We start from the raw sequence: 19,939 nt of genomic DNA on the forward strand, positions 1-19,939 counted from the left end.
CTGAGCTTTTACATTGACCTCACAAAGTTCCAATTGCGTAGACATCCAGCTCTTTGTGTAATTTTCAGAAGAAAGGTAAAGTGGTACAAAAGCAGACCTTGTCATGGTACATGCTAGCTAAAAAGGAACCCCCAGAAGACCGGCATGTGCATTGCACCAGGGTTGCGTCCAGTGTGCCTATTCTGATCATCAGTCAGGCTTTAAATGTGGGCAGCAGTTCATATGGTCATGAAACACTACTGCCTTGAAATCCAGTTCACAACAAGGGGTGGTGATGGACAGAGTCTCTGAATTAAGCAGAGTACTCTCACCCAGTCAAGAGATCAGGGCTAGATCCAACACCGTTTTTTAGCTCATTGCACCATCCCAGCTCAGAACCTGGCTGTATGCAAATTAGTCTATCCCTGGCCCAGTGCATCATGGGAACAGGGCAGACCAGACTACAAAAGCCAATTCTTACACTGGGAAGGAAACAAGCTTCCGGGGACCGGTTTCTGGCATTACAGCCGTCTTCGGCCCGGCTTGCTTGAATCCTGATGGTGCAATGAGCAAGGGACTCACATCTGAGTATACCCTTCCACGCTTAGGGTGGACAAAATTATTTACAACAAGGGGTGGTGATGGACAGAGTCTCTGAATTAAGCAGAGTACTCTCACCCAGTCAAGAGATCAGGGCTAGATCCAACACCGTTTTTTAGCTCATTGCACCATCCCAGCTCAGAACCTGGCTGTATGCAAATTAGTCTGTCCCTGGCCCAGTGCATCATGGGAACAGGGCAGACCAGACTACAAAAGCCAATTCTTACACTGGGAAGGAAACAAGCTTCCGGGGACCGGTTTCTGGCATTACAGCCGTCTTCGGCCCGGCTTGCTTGAATCCTGATGGTGCAATGAGCAAGGAACTCACATCTGAGTATACCCTTCCACGCTTAGGGTGGACAAAATTATTTACAACAAGGGGTGGTGATGGACAGAGTCTCTGAATTAAGCAGAGTACTCTCACCCAGTCAAGAGATCACGGCTAGATCCAACACTGTTTTTTAGCTCATTGCACCATCCCAGCTCAGAACCTGGCTGTATGCAAATTAGTCTGTCCCTGGCCCAGTGCATCATGGGAACAGGGCAGACCAGACTACAAAAGCCAATTCTTACACTGGGAAGGAAACAAGCTTCCGGGGACCGGTTTCTGGCATTACAGCCGTCTTCGGCCCGGCTTGCTTGAACCCTGATGGTGCAATGAGCAAGGGACTCACATCTGAGTATACCCTTCCACGCTTAGGGTGGACAAAATTATTTACAACAAGGGGTGGTGATGGACAGAGTCTCTGAATTAAGCAGAGTACTCTCACCCAGTCAAGAGATCAGGGCTAGATCCAACACCGTTTTTTAGCTCATTGCACCATCCCAGCTCAGAACCTGGCTGTATGCAAATTAGTCTGTCCCTGGCCCAGTGCATCATGGGAACAGGGCAGACCAGACTACAAAAGCCAATTCTTACACTGGGAAGGAAACAAGCTTCCGGGGACCGGTTTCTGGCATTACAGCCGTCTTCGGCCCGGCTTGCTTGAATCCTGATGGTGCAATGAGCAAGGGAAATGCCAGAAACCGGTCCCCGGTAGCTTGTATCCTTTCTGGTGAAGAATTGGCTTGGTAGTTTGGTCTGCCCTGTTCCATGATGCACTGGGCCAGGGACAGACTAATTTGCATATAGCCAGGTTCTGAGCTGGGATGGGGCAGTGAGCTAAATAACGGTGATGGATCAAGCCCTGATCTTTGGACTGGGTAAGAGTGGTCTGCTTAATTCAGACACTCTGTTCATCACCACCCCCTTTTCTGAATCGTTTTTGGCCACTATAGGTGTGGCAGGGTATACTCAGACATGAGTCCCTTGCTCACTGCTCCATCAGGATTCAAGCAAGCCGGGCCGATGAGGCTGAAATGCCAGAAACCGGTCCCCGGTAGCTTGTATCCTTTCTGGTGAAGAATTGGCTTGGTAGTTTGGTCTGCCCTGTTCCCATGATGCACTGGGCCAGGGACAGACTAATTTGCATATAGCCAGGTTCTGAGCTGGGATGGGGCAGTGAGCTAAATAACGGTGATGGATCAAGCCCTGATCTTTGGACTGGGTAAGAGTGGTCTGCTTAATTCAGACACTCTGTTCATCACCACCCCCTTTTCTGAATCGTTTTTGGCCACTATAGGTGTGGCAGGGTATACTCAGACATGAGTCCCTTGCTCACTGCTCCATCAGGATTCAAGCAAGCCGGGCCGATGAGGCTGAAATGCCAGAAACCGGTCCCCGGTAGCTTGTATCCTTTCTGGTGAAGAATTGGCTTGGTAGTTTGGTCTGCCCTGTTCCCATGATGCACTGGGCCAGGGACAGACTAATTTGCATATAGCCAGGTTCTGAGCTGGGATGGGGCAGTGAGCTAAATAACGGTGATGGATCAAGCCCTGATCTTTAGACTGGGTAAGAGTGGTCTGCTTAATTCAGACACTCTGTTCATCACCACCCTCTTTTCTGAATCGTTTTTGGCCACTATAGGTGTGGCAGGGTATACTCAGACATGAGTCCCTTGCTCACTGCTCCATCAGGATTCAAGCAAGCCGGGCCGATGAGGCTGAAATGCCAGAAACCGGTCCCCGGTAGCTTGTATCCTTTCTGGTGAAGAATTGGCTTGGTAGTTTGGTCTGCCCTGTTCCCATGATGCACTGGGCCAGGGACAGACTAATTTGCATATAGCCAGGTTCTGAGCTGGGATGGGGCAGTGAGCTAAATAACGGTGATGGATCAAGCCCTGATCTTTGGACTGGGTAAGAGTGGTCTGCTTAATTCAGACACTCTGTTCATCACCACCCCCTTTTCTGAATCGTTGAAATCCAGTTCAGCAGACGTTCACCTCGCTACTTGGTTTTGCTTGACTTTGGTCAGCGTTCACTCTTAAGACACTCCACCTTAGAAGGTACTGCTATGGTGTGTATTCTAAAATTGCAGAATTTGCGGTTAGAAGTATCGATCAGAAGAACAAATTACCAGTGGGTACTCCATCTATCTACTGATTCCCTCTAAGTGCCACTCTTATTGCCCTCCAAACTAGCTCCTACTTCTGTCCCTGCCTCACCAGTACAGCATGGTGTTGCAGCCTGAGTGTATCTATATTGATCTTGAAAGAAGGCAGTGGTACCTTTGTACCAGAAAACTGCATTTGGTCTTGTCCACACAAAGAGAACGAGTGGCACATGAACAAAAGGCACATCGGATGCTGTGTCCCCGATCTCCTTGACAGTAAGGGCTCAAAAAGCTTTCTTAAGGGGGAAGGCACAGTGTTGAAATGCTAACTAAAGGTATCATGTCTGAAGACAGAGACGAGAAAGCTAAGACTGAAGCAGCTGCACAGCTTGGACATGAGTATAGTGCAGTGAGATGATGTGTTAACATGTGCAACTGTGTGAACAGTTTACTGATTAATCAGAAGCTAACGTGGCAGATTTTTCAATTAGAGTGGAGTATGTTATGATTAAATCATTGCATATAATCGTTCTGGAAAGCAAGGCACAATGGTGGGATAGTGAAATGCCTTTGAGCAAGCGTTTGCCGGAATGGGAAAGCGTCAATATTATTTAGTGTCCTTGTACCCTTTCAGTCCTTGTAACAGAAGTGTTAAGGTTGTGATGGATAAAGTGATACAACTGCCCTACAGACTTGGATTGTTAATGTCCACCATCTGGAATTCCCTAATGCCCAAAACCTAGGATACCTTTTATAATGGATGCGCTGTTAGACATGGGGTGATGCACCATCCGCTTCTCTCGTGAAGAAACAAGGCAGCAGTTTCATTGGTTTTAGAGGCGACGTGGTGCTGCCAGTAAAATGTACACTCCTCAGAACCTGGAACTGGTATGCAAGAACTGAAAGAGTGGCATATGATTGTAAGTTTACACATGCCAGCCCCCGGAAATGTCAATGCTGCGTGGGACAAAATCTGATTGCAATTGCACGAGAAAGGGCGGGATAAAGGCAACTCGTTTCGAAGTACAATTGAGTCACAGTTATTTTGCGAATGTATCTTTTCTGTTCCTTGGAGATTTAAGTATGATGGTTGCCAGGGCACATCGCACTTGGAAAGGCAAGACAACCCTTTCAACTAACAATGAATACTTTATGGAGCGAGCTATTTAAAGTCTGCACTGTTTGAGAAAGGATAAATTTGCTAGCTAGTTCAATTTACACCCCATTCTTTGCTTGGCTGGAGAAAAAACTTGCTTTATATCCACAGTAATCTGGCAGCACACAAAAAAATTTAAATTGTGGATGACAACAAATGTATTTTCACTGTTGTAGGATTATTCGTTGATGAAAATTTATTTAAGATATTTCGGACTGGTGGATCCCAGAATAGCCAAAATGTCATGTGTTTCAGTGTCCTGATGTTCCTCCGGGAAATAAAACGTTGCAGAAGTCTGGCGTCGCCCATCCCGGATACCATCTTTTATTTCTGATGCAGGAAATGCAGATAGGGGCAGGAAGTCCTGTACTCCCACTGTTTTCACTGAAGATGTTTTAGACTGATCTGTATTCTGCAAGAAAGAACCATTGCCTCTCACTATAACCTCGGTTAAAACAAGCTTCAGAGTGGTCATTAGGTCCTCTAAAGCAGGTCACATGTCAGTCAGGAGCATTTAAAGTATACATGTTTTAATTCATAATTTAAAAACGAGTTTGAAGTGCTGAATTATCCTCCACCTTCCTAACTATTGTAAGCAGCCCTCCTTCTCTCCGTTTCCTTTTCCTTCTTTTCCTATCCCTTCTTTAGGGGAGACCCTCTGAGCATTCCCTCCCTCCCCCCCAATCATCTGTTTCTCGTGAGTTCAAACTTTGTCCTCCTTCATTCTTACTCCTGACTTATTTTTGTTTGGGGGTTCTCACCTAAACTTGCCCACCGATGGTTTTCTTTGTCATTTATTCCTCTATTTTCTGTCTTTTTTTTAATGCGGTAATTTTTTTTCCTTCTAAGTAGACTCTTATTTTCTTGCAGTTAGATTGCATTTTTCCACCTTGCTATCCTCTCTTTTCCCTTAACTATTTTCCATTCGCCTCCATCGTGCTCTTTGTCTGTTCGAGGTCACTGTACAAACAGAAAATGTATAACTGTGGCCCAAAAGTGTTTATTTTTAAAACCTAATTCATTTGTAAGCATTTTTCTTAAACCCAGCATCCCAATCCCCCGAGTTTTATGAACTGTTGGAAGTTTGTGGGGAAGTGTTTTAAAACATTTTTTGTTTTTCTTCTGGACATGGGATTAGATACCAAATCTGTGAGGTGTTTCACATTTATTTCTTTTTACCATTGTGGTAATTCAGTATTTCAGTGTTTTTTACACTAACCGATTTGGTATTCATGAAATTAGTTTTGTACTAAACCACATATTAGAGTCACCCTCTTCGCCATATTTTGGAGTGTATGATTGGAAGGGTAAACTTGAAATGTGTGTTAGTTCCTTCGTGTTGTCAGTCACTTAGAGGTATGTAGTTGAATGGGGATAAAAGAAGAGGCAGGTATATTATCAGCAAATACTGCGATGCATTGATGAGACATTAATCTGAGGGATTTTTACAGATCTATAAAAATTAGGCATGTGCTCAGGTCAGACTTGGATGTAATGTTCATCACTTCCACAGCCCATTAGACCCCCGTGCTGGTGTAAAGAAGGCAATCTGCACACACAGATGGGTTTTGATGGATTTATCGTCTGCTACTTTGGGGATGCCAAAAAGAGCAATCAGGCAGAGTTGAGCCATGGTTCTGCCAGAGAGGAGAGTAGGCGAGATCCCAGCAGAGCCCAGACAGATTTTAGTTAACCGCTTAGTTTCATACTGTAGGCATAAATGTATTTGGTGAACTCTTCAGTGTTTATAGCAAAAGTAAAATTGAAATACTGGACATAAATGTATACAGGCTGATGTTGTTCAGTGCATGAGGTTAGAGTTTCTCATTGAACTTACCTGGTTCTGCACTAGCGTTTCTCGTTGAACTTACCTGGTTCTGCATTGGTGATTGTAACTAAGCTCTGATGAAGCCTTGCTGAAGTTCTAGCTGTATCTGAAGATACACAGATAATACTAAATATTTCTGTTTTGTTAGTGGTACCATGACATGTGTTAGTGGTACCATGACATGATGTTTCAGACACCAACGCAAGCTAGCGAATTTGCTTGAGGGGAATGGACATCAACATAACATCTGAAATGTAAATGCACTATTAATATTACAAATTCAACCACCCCTGAAGGTTACTATTTAATATTATAATTCATGAATGGTGTGCAGTATTATTATGGACGCAAGTCAAAACGGGGAGTAGAGAATAGATCACAGAGAAAAAGAGTAAGATGGAAAATATTTTTAGCAGATCCGATCCAAGTATGTATGTGACAGCCATATATACCTGCCTTTCTAGATTTGACCTAGAGACAGCTATAGCTCTGTAGCCAGCTTCATGGCTTCAGAAGACCTCATAAATAAAAATACATACACATATAAGTAAATGGTGTCTGGCTCAGTCTTCTTTATGTAATTGGACTATTCCAGTCATTCACATTTTGCTTTCACCTACCAGAACATACAGCGAGTGCATCATCCCACTTCAGCCATTGGCACTAATGCACTGAGACTGACAATCCACACAACCACCTAAAAAGTAGTTCTCTCCAGTAAACAGCTGGTCCAAGCACTCTTTTTGCTTTTCTTTGATGTATTAATTATTTTGCTATGGCCCATGGGCCTGTAATAAAAAAATGCAGACTTGCCAAGGCCAGACTTATTGACTTTGAGAATGTATTTTCTTTGCCTTTGAGTATTTTTTAGGTCGAACTAGAAAGCGCATGCGCTGTCTCTTCGAGACCTGCTTTGTTCGGTCTGTGTTCTTCAAGTCCATCCAATTTCTTACCAGTGCTTTTCATTTGTCTATGTCAGTGTCCTTTAAGATTTCTTGCTTGCTAGAGCTCACTCATGCCTCCCTGTCCCTCCTTTCTGTCTTCTGTTTCTCCCACAGAGCAAGGACATAGTACTATCTCATTTCGCAATGGTTCTTTATCTGTTCTTTGGGTGACTATTTTTTTCTTGGTTTCCTGCTCTTACTGTTTGTCTGTTTAGCTTCAGCACCCTAACTCTTTTCATTCAAATCTAGCGATTTCCTCCCATCTCCTCCTAATGTCACAGTTGTGTTACTGCTGCCTCCCCCACCATGGCTCCCGTCAGTTGCTTGTATTTTTTTAATTAGTCTTTTTGCACTTTTTGATTTCCACCAGTCAGTTGGGCTTTTTCTAGTAGGATATTTGCTTGATTTGTGGCTCATCTTAAGGGGGATGTGCCTTTTCTTAGGTTGGCCTGCAAAGAGTTTAGGTCCCGCCTACTCTCTTTACTGGCTTTTCATTGGTTCCTGTGCGGTCCACTTACTTTAGCTCCAGTTTTATTGGCTGTAGCATAATTTTTTTCATTGGTCAATGCTTGTTTACAGTGGCTTATAACGTATTGGAGCGCTTTCCATGTGGCCACTGAAACTATTTGTTTACATTTGCTGGCACCGCTTAAACTATTTTTTTACATTTTGCATGGCAAATCGAGTGATTCTCCCAGAATTGGAGGTTGAGTCGACTGGAGACCGGAACCCCGCTCCTCAGCTCCAAAGTCAGCAGCTCTAGCTGTTACGCCATATGGTGTTCCGTTCTCCGTGATGCTGCTTTTAGCAGATGTAGGCATTTTAGGTTTGGGATCGAATGATGGCCCAGCTCCAGAGTCAGCAGCTCTGGTTGTGACGTCACTGGACTGATGCCTGCACTATAAAGATTTTTACAATGGCGGTAATTAAACTACTGTTTCAGGCAGTGGAACAAGTGTTTCAGGCACACGCAGCGCTAATTATCCAGGTTGACCTGAGACCTCTACTGGCATGTGAAGAGTCCGGGGGAACACTATAAGATAAATCTTCTATTCTTCGCAGGGATATGTATGCCTGCGAGTTAAGCACGTTCAAGGAAAAGTCAGTTCTGCTGTGGCATAGTCAGACTTACTTATGTGTCAACCTCGCACAGAGAAAGGTACAACAATTCCACTCCACAGCCATGTACGAGTGCAGAAATACTGAATTGCCGCACTCTGGGTAAAGTATGCAATCCTTTCTCACAGACATGATGTATTTGGAGTGCACAATGGCGTCCTGTGCCCTGAGCTTTAAAGCACAACTGTCTCCCAATCAGTCTACTAAAATATTCTGCAACACAGTGGTGCACTCACATATACAACACGTCACTTATATGGCCATAACTTACTAAATGTTGAGAAGACAACAATAGTATATTAAGCCCAGTATTCAGGGGCCACAAGCAAAGTAGGAGATAAAACAAAGCTGTGTCAGGGGTAGTAACCAAAGCATTAATGTACTCGACACTGATAGCTTCAGCACTACCGTGACTGTCACACAGGAGTGGAAGACCATTTAAGAACGCACATTGGGGTTCAAGGTTACTATATGAAATATATTCCAAGGAGTAGCACAGCAAACGTGCAAACACACGCTCTCGCCCTGTATTATGGCACTGTAACGACGCGGTCAAGGATACTGGATGCTGCTGTACATCACAACAGACTTCGTCTGTTCTATTTGCTGTCGAACAGCCTCCACCCCCACCCCAAGTCTCACTCCCGGAATTGTTAGATGCTTGTTAATGCTCATACCGGTTCCAAAGATAATGACATCTTAGTATGAGGGAAGACTCTCCGCCATCGTAGTACAGTGGGATGGAATTGTAATTAATGACGGCGGTGACAGCGAGTTTCTGGATGTGGGACACAGTGTGCCAAGGGAGTTTTCGTTTTTGCGACAAGCCAAACTTTCAGTGCTGTTGGCACAGCTCCATTTGGTATGAGAATTGCACACTGATATCTGTTAGGTGCGGATAGTATAATCGATATAAGTCGGTGCTTGACAGCTTGGCGCTCAGTGGTATGATGTTCTACATGTCCCGTGATTCAACTCGCATTTGACTATGTCAATGATGCAAATTTTATGAAATGTGAAAAATGTAACATTATTATTATATATATATTTTTTGCAGTTTTATATAGCGCGAACATGACCCGAATGTATCGAAGTGCCTTACATGAGCACCAGTTGCATTACAGAGGGACACATTAATTTTTAGGCACAGGGAGTTTGTGATTTGCACAGAATCACAGGATGTTTGAGCCAACACCAGACTCGAACCTGGTTCCCCAGCTTAAAATATGGTTTTATCTGAAACATGTCTCCCTGGAGCTTGTCTCCTGTGCTTGTGTCTCCATTACACACAACACATTTACATATCATACCACAACTAACAATTACAATACAACCCACATAATTCAACTCCACATGTGCGTCCACTACACTCCAAACCAAAAACACATAGGCAAAACACATTGTCATTTACAACGTCAATAGCTGTAACTCTTGGAAATGCGAGACCTATTGCATTGTAAATGCTTGTTCTTCATTGACAACATCTTGTCTTCTTTGTATAGATCTAAGAGGAATTTAACAAACCTGAGACTTTAAAACAAATAAAAAATTGTTTCGAAATTCCTCAAAATAGTTCACAGTGTAATAATGAGTGCTCTCGAGCTCGAGAACTCCCATCCTCAATCCTTTCAGCCTTCTGCAGTGGCTTGACAGACCAGGCTCACTATCTTGATGGTAGACTCACATTTGTTTTATTTCTAACCAGAGTATGAGATTATTTTATCGTCCATTCATGTGCATGTATCCCCTTGTTTTAACCCCCTGGATAAACATTGATTAGAGTGCAGCGGCATATTCAACAAACAGTATATATTTTTTTATATTTCTATACACATGGGTACTTTAACGCTGCACTCTTCTTTCTGTGAAACCTTCTGTCATTGTGTTGAAAGGATAGGTCAGTGAGTTGAACTTTCAACTCTCTGACAAGGTGGTGATTGACGGATAACAAGTGCGAGTACTGACAGGCCCAATCAGCCTCCATCCTCCCAAAGGTTGGTAAATTTGTTAGCCTAAATTAGGGACTAGTAATATCTGTTGTTTACAGTGCATGAAGTGCTATATTAAAAATGAGCTTTGGCAATGCCAATAGGTCTGGGTTTAAAGGAATGTTCTGTGGTGATGTGAAGCACTACAGGTAGAATAGATATGTATTTGTGTGGAAGCAAAGGATTGTAGGGCAATATTGTTGTAGGTAAAAAGGTCAGGTGACAGTTTCACTGTCAAACCAGACCTGAAAATCCATGTAGGTATAGGGCTGCCCTCCTATTATCTGTGCTGCTGCCACAGAAACAAATGTTGCGCGTGCCCCTGAAAGTTCGAATTTAGGCAGATGGATAAATAAACTAATCACAGCTGGTGGAGGTCAGGCACTTTTTTGTGGTATCGTGTGGGTGGAGTCAAAGCCCCTCTCTAGTGATGAACATATAATTGTTTGGCGACAGCTGCGCTGTCAAGCCAGACCATTACAAGTTATTATTGTGTGTATTCCGAACTCTGGCAAGGGGAGTGAAGAAGGGAGGCTGAAGTGATGAGTGGTTGTGAGATCCCCCCCGAGTGGTTGTTGACTGCCAGAGAGCTGTGATCCTTGCAGAGATGTCGAATAGGTCTGCTTCTTTTTCGTAAATGCTGAAAACTGCATGTTTTAAGTTTACGGAGGCTGAGATCTTTCACTCTGCTAAAACCTGCTCTCTTTTTTTACCTGTTGCATCTCTGTTCTTTTTAGGTCTCGGCTAGCGTAGGCTGCGCTTGCGCAGTCTCGCTGGCGAGATTTTATGTTTCTAGTAGTGGGGCTTAAACCCGCCCCCCTTCTCCATTGGCTGGCTTCCTAAACGGCGGCCAGCCATTGGAGAAGAGGTTTGTCTTTCAATTTAAGCCCCGTCTTTTTCGGATTGAGGGGTGTGTTTTTCCGCTTCTTTCTCTCCTCATCCCATTGGCTGGAATGTAATCAACAACAAGTCAAAACACACCCGTTGTTTACATTCCAGCCAATGGGAAGAGGAGAGAAAGAAAAACACGCCCCCCCCCCCCCAGTCTGAAAATGACGGGCCTTTCTCTGATCCATTTCTGCTTGACCTCGGAGAAACATGGTGGTGTTCATGGCGTGGTCCGAGGTTCAGCTGAATATGATCGGTGCGGGTGCCACTCGCGAGCTGAGGTTTCTTTCGGTGCCTCACTATGTGCTAACCCTACCACAAAGGAAACTACCTTTCGGTCCAGTTTGACCCTGGGGCAGGCCTGACCCCGTCATCAGAGGCTTGTAATCCGCTGTAAATCTCTGCTCTCCCCCGATAGCTGACGCCTCCGTGCCTAAAATCCTGGGCTCCGGGCCTAAAATCCTGGGCTCCAGGCCCCTTTTCCCCAGTCCACTCTCGCGCGTTGAGGCCTGGAGCGGCGACCCGCGGGCGGGAGGGGGCTCCTGCGGGGAGCGGGCACTGTGGCGTCACATTGGGGCTCTGGGGGGCGCGGGGAGTGCATTCTGGAACGGGCTGAAGTAACACAGGGCTCCGCCTGCGAGCGTGGGGGGTGGAAACAATGGCAGGGGGGCCCTCACCGCGCGCCTGCACCCTCGGCTGCGGCACCCACGGCTCGGGGGCAGCCGGGGGACTTTTACAAGCAGCGGGGCACGGTCCGGGCTCAAGCCTCGCAGGCATCACAAGGGGGCTGCGCGCTGATAGCTTCACATGCAGGCAGAGGGCATTCACTGCCAAGCGCCGAGCTGGAGGAGACGGGCGCAGACTAAACATAATAACTACACAGTGAAGGCAGGCGGTCGAGTTAGGCCCGCATGTTTAAAGGCACCCAAAGTGAGAGCAGAGGGTGTGAATGAATGCATCTGAAATGGTGACCCCAGTACCTGCATGGAGGCACTCTGCTGAGCTGATTTTTACAGCTGAAGTTAGGTTTTCATCGCCGATGACATCTGTAGAGGTAGCACAGCCCAAACACTAGTAGCCGGTCGGGCCTTGGCGCGCTGCTCCAGTGGCGTAGTCAGAGCACCCCTCAGACAGGACCCACTGCAGCAGGACAGCCGGGGGACCCGCAGATATCCCAGCTCCTCCACACTTTACTGCAGCCTCGGGACCCGCAGAGCCTGTCCCCGGTTGCCTGCGCGCGAGCTGGGGTTTGTTTTGTTGCCTCACTATGTGCTGACCCTGCCACAAAGGAAACTGCCTTTCAGTCCAGTTTGACCCTGGGCAGGCCTGAGAGGTAGCACAGCCAAAACGCCAGCAGCCGTCCGGCCCTCGGCGCGCTGCTTCAGTGGCGTAGTCGGAGCACCACTCAGACAGGACCCACTGCAGCGGGAAAGCTGGGGGACCCGCAGATATCCCAGCTCCTCCACACTTTACTACAGCCTCGGGACCCGCAGAGGCCTCGGTAGAGTCTGGGGGTACCACCATCAGCAGGCCAGCCTCAGCACCTGATGGGCCCCTGCCCGTAGCACATCCAGAGTATGAAAGAAAGGTGCAGCCCCCAGGCCCCCGCCGTTGTGAGGTGTAAGCTGGTCCTCGTGGGAGGGGTGCATTGTGGGAAGACTGCCATGCTACAGTTGCTGGCCAAGGACTGCTATCCAGAGGTATGTGTGCAGGGGCGCGTTTGCATTGAGAACATTATACCCATACATCTACCCTCCACCCCCTCTGACCCATCACCATAATCAGATCCTCGTTCAGCCCGTCTGTAACAACATATTTTTAACCAGGGCGCCTTAGCCGCGTAGACGCAGACCTCCTTAATCAGCCTCCTATTTAACCTGTCTGTAACCACACCGCTATACCCCCTTTTACTCCCTATGAACAGGCTACCTTACACAGACCCCCCTTTAGCCCCTCTGCAACCAGATCACTTCAGCCGGACCTGCAATGTGACCACCTTGATCAGACCCCTTTAAAACCAGGCTCCTTTATCCAGACCACCTCACTCTTCCTCTTGTACCACCGAATCGGACAACCTTTAGGTTTTAACCCGTCTGTAACAACCGATTGACCCAGGCCTCTGTGCCCCTTAAGATCAGACCACCTTGACCCCCTCTTTACTCCAGACAACTCCGGCATCTATGTCTCCTTAACCCCCTCTCTAATAAGTCTCCTTAACCCATTGAGTGCTTATGACGAGCTGAGCTCGTCATGAGGCACTGTTGAGCTGCACTCATGACGAGCTGAGCTCGTCACGGCCATTGGAACGTTCGCACACGGGGATAATTTCCCCGCTGTGCTGAACGTTCCAAAACGGGTGTGGCTGTGACGAGCTCAACTCGTCATGAGTGCAGCTCCACTGTGCCTCATGACCAGCTGAGCTCGTCACAAGCACAGCGGCGCCGCGCGCGGCCCCCCTCCACCCGCCAAGCGGGGTGAAAACACCCCGCAGTGAAGGGGTTAAATCTCTTCACACCAGACCACATTTTCCACCCCTGAAACTGGGCCAGATCTCTTTAAGCACATCTCAATAGCGCCCTACAGCCGGACTGCATACAATTCAGTGTTTCAAAAGTTACTAAAAGTGGAGCAGCACGTGTTGCTGCTCCGTTGAAGGCCCCTACCAGAGCTTGACTGGTCTCCTTTCGTTGCTTATTGCTATATTCCATGGTTAAACATGAAAAAATGAGGTTCAACCAATGCCCAGGTAGTTTTAGCAAGTGTAAAAATGACAAAATAATGGCATAATACTAGCATAAAGTGTGCTGCATTACGCCACATAATTTGGCTTTGCCTGCCGCATAATTTACTCATCCCTGCCGCAGCTGTGTGTGTGTCTGTGTGTGTAGCTCTGTGTGTGTGTGTGTGTGGCTCTGTGTGTGTGGCTGTGTATGTGGGTGCGTGTGGCTCTGTGTGTGTGGGTGCAAATGCAATAGGTCTCGCATTTGCGAGAGATTAAGCTATTGGCATTGTAAACGACTGCCATTTATTTATACGTTTTAAAAACAAAAATAATGTCATGAGCAATGCCAATAGCTCTAACTTTAACAAAGACGAGACCATTGCATTGTAAATGCTTGTTCTCTCTTCCCATATTACAATCTCGCGTCTTGTACTTTCTTCCTTGGAAACTATTTTTTGTTTGTTAAGCATGAAGGAGTGCTAATTTGCCTCTGTAAGCTTTTGTTCAACAGGTTTGTAGGTTGTGCTATGGTTCATGTTCTTTGAAGACTAATTATCTCCAATGATGTTTGCAATATCGCGCGCATTAATGCGTAACGTTTGTGTATGTATATATGTGTGTAAATATATTCATGTTATGATCAGTGCCTTCAGGTCACCGACCTGATCAGGTTTACTGGAAGTCCAGGACGCACTTCTCCTTACATTTTTGTTTCTATATTCCAGGTGGTATTGGAATGCTATTTAAAGAAGGACCTCACCTACACAAAAGCAACTCCAACTTTTCATCACTGGAAGGTCGACAACAGGAAGTTTGGGCTCACGTTTCAAAGTCCTGCCGATGCACGAGCGTTTGACAGGGGAGTAAGAAAAGCCATCGAAGACCTTACAGAAGGTAGCGCCATTTAAGCTCCGCATCCCGCCCGCTCTTTCTGGGGGGGATGCTGAGCATCCTTTGCGGTCCTGCTTGACTGTGTGTTGCTTTGCTGGATACGAGATGCCCCTTATTAGCCTATCAGTTGAACTTAAGCGAAGGCTGTGCTTGTTCTGAATGAAATTCACATTTGGCAGTGGGCCAGCCCTGCTTGCTTGAAGGTTGTTCTACTGGATTTTTTTTTAATGTAGAGCCAAACTCATTTGACTCCATTATCTTGGATTATGGGTCTAACTTTAAAGCTTAGGAGTGCACTGAGAAACTGCATGTCTTCTAGGACTGCATCTTATAATAATAATAATCCACATTTGTAAAGCGCACAATCACCCGTAAGGGTCTCTAGGCGCTGGGGGCCGTCGGGAAGATTAAGCGAGCTATTGCCCAGAGTCACATGGTGCTGAGCTAACCTGCCGCCGGAGCCGGGGATCGAACCCTGATCCCCAGATTCCAGCGTCAGTCGCCCTGGCCGCGGCGCCATCTTAAAAATAGCATTTCAATGGTGATAGTTTCTGCGGGATTGTTCGGCTACTTCGTTCATGATTTCACAGTGTTTGCTCTTGATTACTTTTCTGCATTGGATAGCCAAAAGCCACGTGTATTTAAACCACCGAAGAGAGAACAGGCTGTTTTCAATATTTAAATGTGTTGTATATTCTTATATTCTATCTCTTAGGCCTGAAGCATACTTTAGAGTCTGAATAGGGATGGGCTAGCATACCTTAGAGATTTTTATTTTATGGTTAGGTTTTACCTTACTGGATGTGGAAGGTAATCATTGAAAATCAACTCTTATGCCTAAATATGTGCTTGAGACTACATGGCATTAGCAACTAAGTGGAGGTGGTTAATCACAAAAGTTGGTCTGATTAAAAAGGCTTTTCATACATCAAGACTATCCTTAAACCTTTTGTTCAGTGTATACAATACATTGTAGGATTGAGAGACCCTAGGGAATAGGCGTATTCCTCATCAGCTAAATTAAGATAACTTCACACACGTGTTAAGTTGGGAGAATTTGCAGCCCCCCCTCCTTTTTTCTTTAAAGCTCCCACATAAATGGCCCTCATGTTTTTTAGCACAAAATACAGCCACACCTTTTTAGGTCGAGCATTCAAGACCTCTTGTGTATATATATACTTCTCCAGTATTAGGGTGTCTTTCATAGATTCATATGCTTGAATATTCCCCGTCGTCGAAGTGGGAGTCCCACGGTAAATAAAATAGCAATAACATACTAATAACATATGTATGTAAATACATGACACATAAAATATGCACTAGAAAAAATAGTAAATACCCAAACACCATTCCTACATAGGAATACATGGTAGAGAGAGAAAACACTTGTAACATATTCGTGTCATTATGTTAGTCCAAACTTCAGCCAATCAGGCGCCAGCACCCCTCCAGAACCTTCCCCTCAGAGCTCAGTCCCTCAGATTTTCTACCGCACGTCGTGTGAAGGGAGTCTCCCTGAGCTCTGCTCAGTTTTCTCAACTTCTTCCTGTGAATTCCAGCATGTCTTCAAGTAAGAAGTCTTTATTTAGACCCTGTTCTTCTTGTGTGAAGCTACGTCTTTACTCTGAGGACCCCCACAAGAAGTGCATTTATTGTCTTTATCCTGACCATGAGGTTGGTAAATGCAAATTTTGCAGAACCTTCTCTACAAAGACTCTTAAGGACAGAGAAGGCCGTCTCCTCCTATGGCTTCAAAGACTCCAGGATAAGGATTCGGCACATTCAGATGCAGAAAGCCTGGTGTCTGGACCTTCAAAAGCAGCCTCTAAACGAGGCAGTGTGCAGGATTTGCCCTCTCCATTCCTCAAAAAGAAGAAACTTTCCTTATCTGTGGCTCCTGCGGTGTCCCCACCACCTCCTGCTGCGTCTACGCCCACGAGACCTAGCTCTCAGGCGTCTTCTGCTGCTTCCCATCATGTTTCTGCTCTGAAACATGTGTCTTCGTCGACGGGAGCGCCGACGATCGTCCCGACGACAAGGTCTGCCGTCTCCGGATCGTTGACGGCGACAGTGACGACGACATCAGCCTCAGGATCGTCGACGACGGGAACATTGACGTCAGCCATGTCGACGAAGGTATCACTCAGCTTTAAGACTGTTCCGTCGACAATACCTATTACTTCATCGTCGACGAAGAAATCTTTCGTCGTCAGCAAAATCATCGTCAGCGAAAGTTCTGAAGAAATCTTTGTCGGCGGTCCCGCCGACGACTACTCCGTCGACGGCGGCTCCATCAACGACGACGACTTCGTCGACGGCCATACCGTCGACGATGGTCCCGTCGACTGCGGCCCCGTCGACGGCGGATCCTTCTGCAGCGACTCAGTCAATGCCAATGCCATCGTAGTCGTCTGCAAGTCGGCGACATCGTCAAAGACGGTTCCATCTTCTTTGCCTTTGGTGCCGTTTTCTTTCACCGGGTCTGGCTCTTCCACCGTCGACCCCTTGCACCAACGTCGCAAGCGGCCAGTTGACCAGCTGTCCATCCCAAGTGATCCACAGCCTCCCTCGCCTTTGTTTGCCACGGGTTCTGAGCAGGACTCTGATTCTGACAATGATGTGGATGATTCCTTCAGAGTGGCATGCAGTCCTTCGGATTTAATTATAAAATGCCAGGACTATGGTGAAGATGATGACGACCAATATTCTCAGGCAGAGGAACCTTCTGTGCAGGTGCCAACTGCGGCACTGCCTCTGTTGCTTATCTCCAATCTCCAGCATATGTTGGATGACTACAACCGGCGTTTCCCGCCCTCTCAACAGGGTTCGCCTATTCCGCACGCGCCTGCAGCTGTTGCGGCTCCACTACCTCAGCCCCCAATGGCTTCTCCTCCGGTTCAGACGTCAGTTAAGATACACACTACGGTGTACGCTGATGACGATGACTATGTCCTTCCAGAACGTGAAGAGGGAGAAGTTCACGACGCCGATGATGACGACGCCACTCACATGGCTGAGTGGGACGACTATCGAATTCAGACGCCTTCCCCTCCTCCGGTGACGCCTGGGGATTCTCCTCCGGTGGACATTGCAAGTTTCCATCATCTGATGGATAGAGCGGCTCAGCACTTTAAACTGTCCAGAGGGAGGAGGACTGTTTCCTCGACGATTTTAAAAATCAACTGTTCAAGCAAGTCCATACCATAACCATCATAGATTTCATTTGGAGTGAAGGTGTGAAATTAATGCAAACTCCAAATTCATTACCGTTGCAACTGCCTCACCTTGAGAAAACATATAAGGCGCCCTTTGGATCTCCAGCGTGCCTTGTTGCACAACCAAAGCCTGAATCAGTGGTCACCCAGGCTGCACAACGTCGTTCACGAAATCCGGCTTCTCCGATTACAGCTCCTCCAGATCGGGAGGGTCGTCGCCTGGACGCTATTAGACGCAAGTTTTCCACAATGGCCTCCACTACGGTGAGGGCGGCTAATGCTTTAGCCATTTTAGGCCGCTACAACCGCCAGATGTGGTCGGACATGTCTGCCCTGGTGGCCCTCATCCCGGACGCTTCCAAGGCGGAAGCCTTAAAGATTCTTCAGGACGGAGAGAGAACGTCGGAGGAAATTATTGACTGCGCAGTTGGCATTGCTTGTTCGTCAGCTTGCTGGGGCAGCGGTCTTGCGGAGGCAGGGTTGGTTACGGTCCACCTCTTTCCGCCAGGAAGTGCAGGCAAAAATCCTTCATATGCCGTATGACGGCGAGTCGCTTTTTGGGGCACATGTTGATGAGGCATTACAGTCCATCAAGAAGGACACTGATACTGCTCGCTCATTGGGGACTTCACAGTTTCGAAAGCAACCTTTTCGTGGTGCACGCGGCCGCGGCACCTCTTCGACTGTTCGCGGAGGAAGCACTCCATATCGCTCCTACCACCAGGGTAATCAACGTTACTACTCCAACCAACAGCAGTCCACCCGGCAGCAGTCTTCGAAATCTTACAGGGGAAGGTCTTCATATAGAGGATCCACTCCCAAACGACAATGACTTGTTTCTCCCCCCACGTGTTGGAGGTCCAATCTCCTTGTTCTCTTCTTAGTGGTCTTCCATCACCTCGGACCGCTGGGTTCTGGACATTGTAGCGAAGGGCCACGCTCTAGAGTTCGTCAAGATTCCTCCTCCCACTCCACCATTTGGCCCTCCTCCTCCCCACCTCTAGGAGCTTTTCCATCAAGTTTGTTTTCTAATCCAAAAAGGTGCCGTCGAAGTGGTTCCCAAGTCTCAAAGGGGTAAGGGATTCTATTCCCGTTTTTTCCTAATACTCAAGAAGACAGGAGACTGGCGACCGATCCTGGATTTGCGAGCACTCAACAGGTATCTCAAGAGCCAATCCTTCCACATGCTTACAATCGTAGAGATCTTGCGTCTTCTCTCCATGGGCGACTTCATGACCACCATCGACCTCTAGGATGCTTACTTCCATGTTCCAATTCTTCCACGGCATCGGAAGTACTTGCGCTTCCGGGTGGGACGGAGAGATTTCCAGTTCAAGGTTTGCCTTTCGGCCTCCGCTCCGCCCCTTGGGTCTTCACGAAAGTCTTGGCTCCAGTAGTGGCTTACCTGCGTCTCCAGGGCGTCCAAATATTTCCCTACCTGGACGACTGCATCCTCAAATCAGTCTCGCAACCAACTGCTTCAAGACACTCGCCTTTGTCAGGACTTTTTTCGCTCCCTCGGCCTCTCAATCAATGCCGCCAAGTCCCAGGTCGACCCAGCTCCCTGCAGGAACTTTCTGGGAGCCACTTTAGACACGATGCTTGCCAAGGCATTTGTGTCACAAGAGCGTCAACAAAAGATCCTCCGCTTGGTGTCTCTGATTCTGGCAAAATGGTCCGTTTCAGTCCGGATCGTAAAGTCATTTCTGGGGATGGCATCGTCTTGCATTGCGCTGATCCCGAATTGCAAGCTGCGGACTCGCCCCATTCAAGAGGAATTGGATGTACAGTAGCGTCAGGTCACCGGTTCTTTCAACGACCTTGTCAGTGTCACCGCTTGCATGAGAGCAGCTCTCCAGTGGTGGGCGCAGCCTTCCAACCTTGCAACAGGGACTACTTTCCTCACCACCACTCTGGAACTCACTCTAACAACGGACGCCTCCTTAGAAGGCTGGGGTGCTCACCTTCAAGGCCTCTCCATCGAAGGCAAATGGACTCTGCGTCAACGTTCTTGGCACATCAACAGGCTGGAGTTGATGGCCATTTTTCTGGCACTCAAGTCGTTCCATCCTGTGATTCAAGGGGAGTCGGTGCTCATTCAGACGGACAATACCACCAGTATGCACTATGTCACCAAGCAGGGCGGAACCAGGTCTCCACTCTTGTCTCGGCTGGCTC

General features: G+C 47.1%; 1 protein-coding gene across 3 annotated transcripts in view; it reads left to right on the forward strand.

Annotated features, from left to right (window-relative positions):
• SPRED2 (sprouty related EVH1 domain containing 2) overlaps positions 1-19,939 on the forward strand; it is a 516,049-nt gene that overhangs the window by 135,371 nt on the left and 360,739 nt on the right. For all 3 annotated transcript variants that reach the window (XM_078649408.1, XM_078649407.1, XM_078649406.1), the window contains exon 3: positions 14,381-14,549. In XM_078649408.1, coding sequence (XP_078505534.1) covers positions 14,381-14,549 — 169 coding nt within the window. The remainder of the gene's footprint in view (positions 1-14,380; positions 14,550-19,939) is intronic.

Source organism: Lissotriton helveticus, chromosome 6 (genome assembly GCF_964261635.1).
Source record: "Lissotriton helveticus chromosome 6, aLisHel1.1, whole genome shotgun sequence".
Lineage (NCBI taxonomy): Eukaryota > Metazoa > Chordata > Amphibia > Caudata > Salamandridae > Lissotriton > Lissotriton helveticus.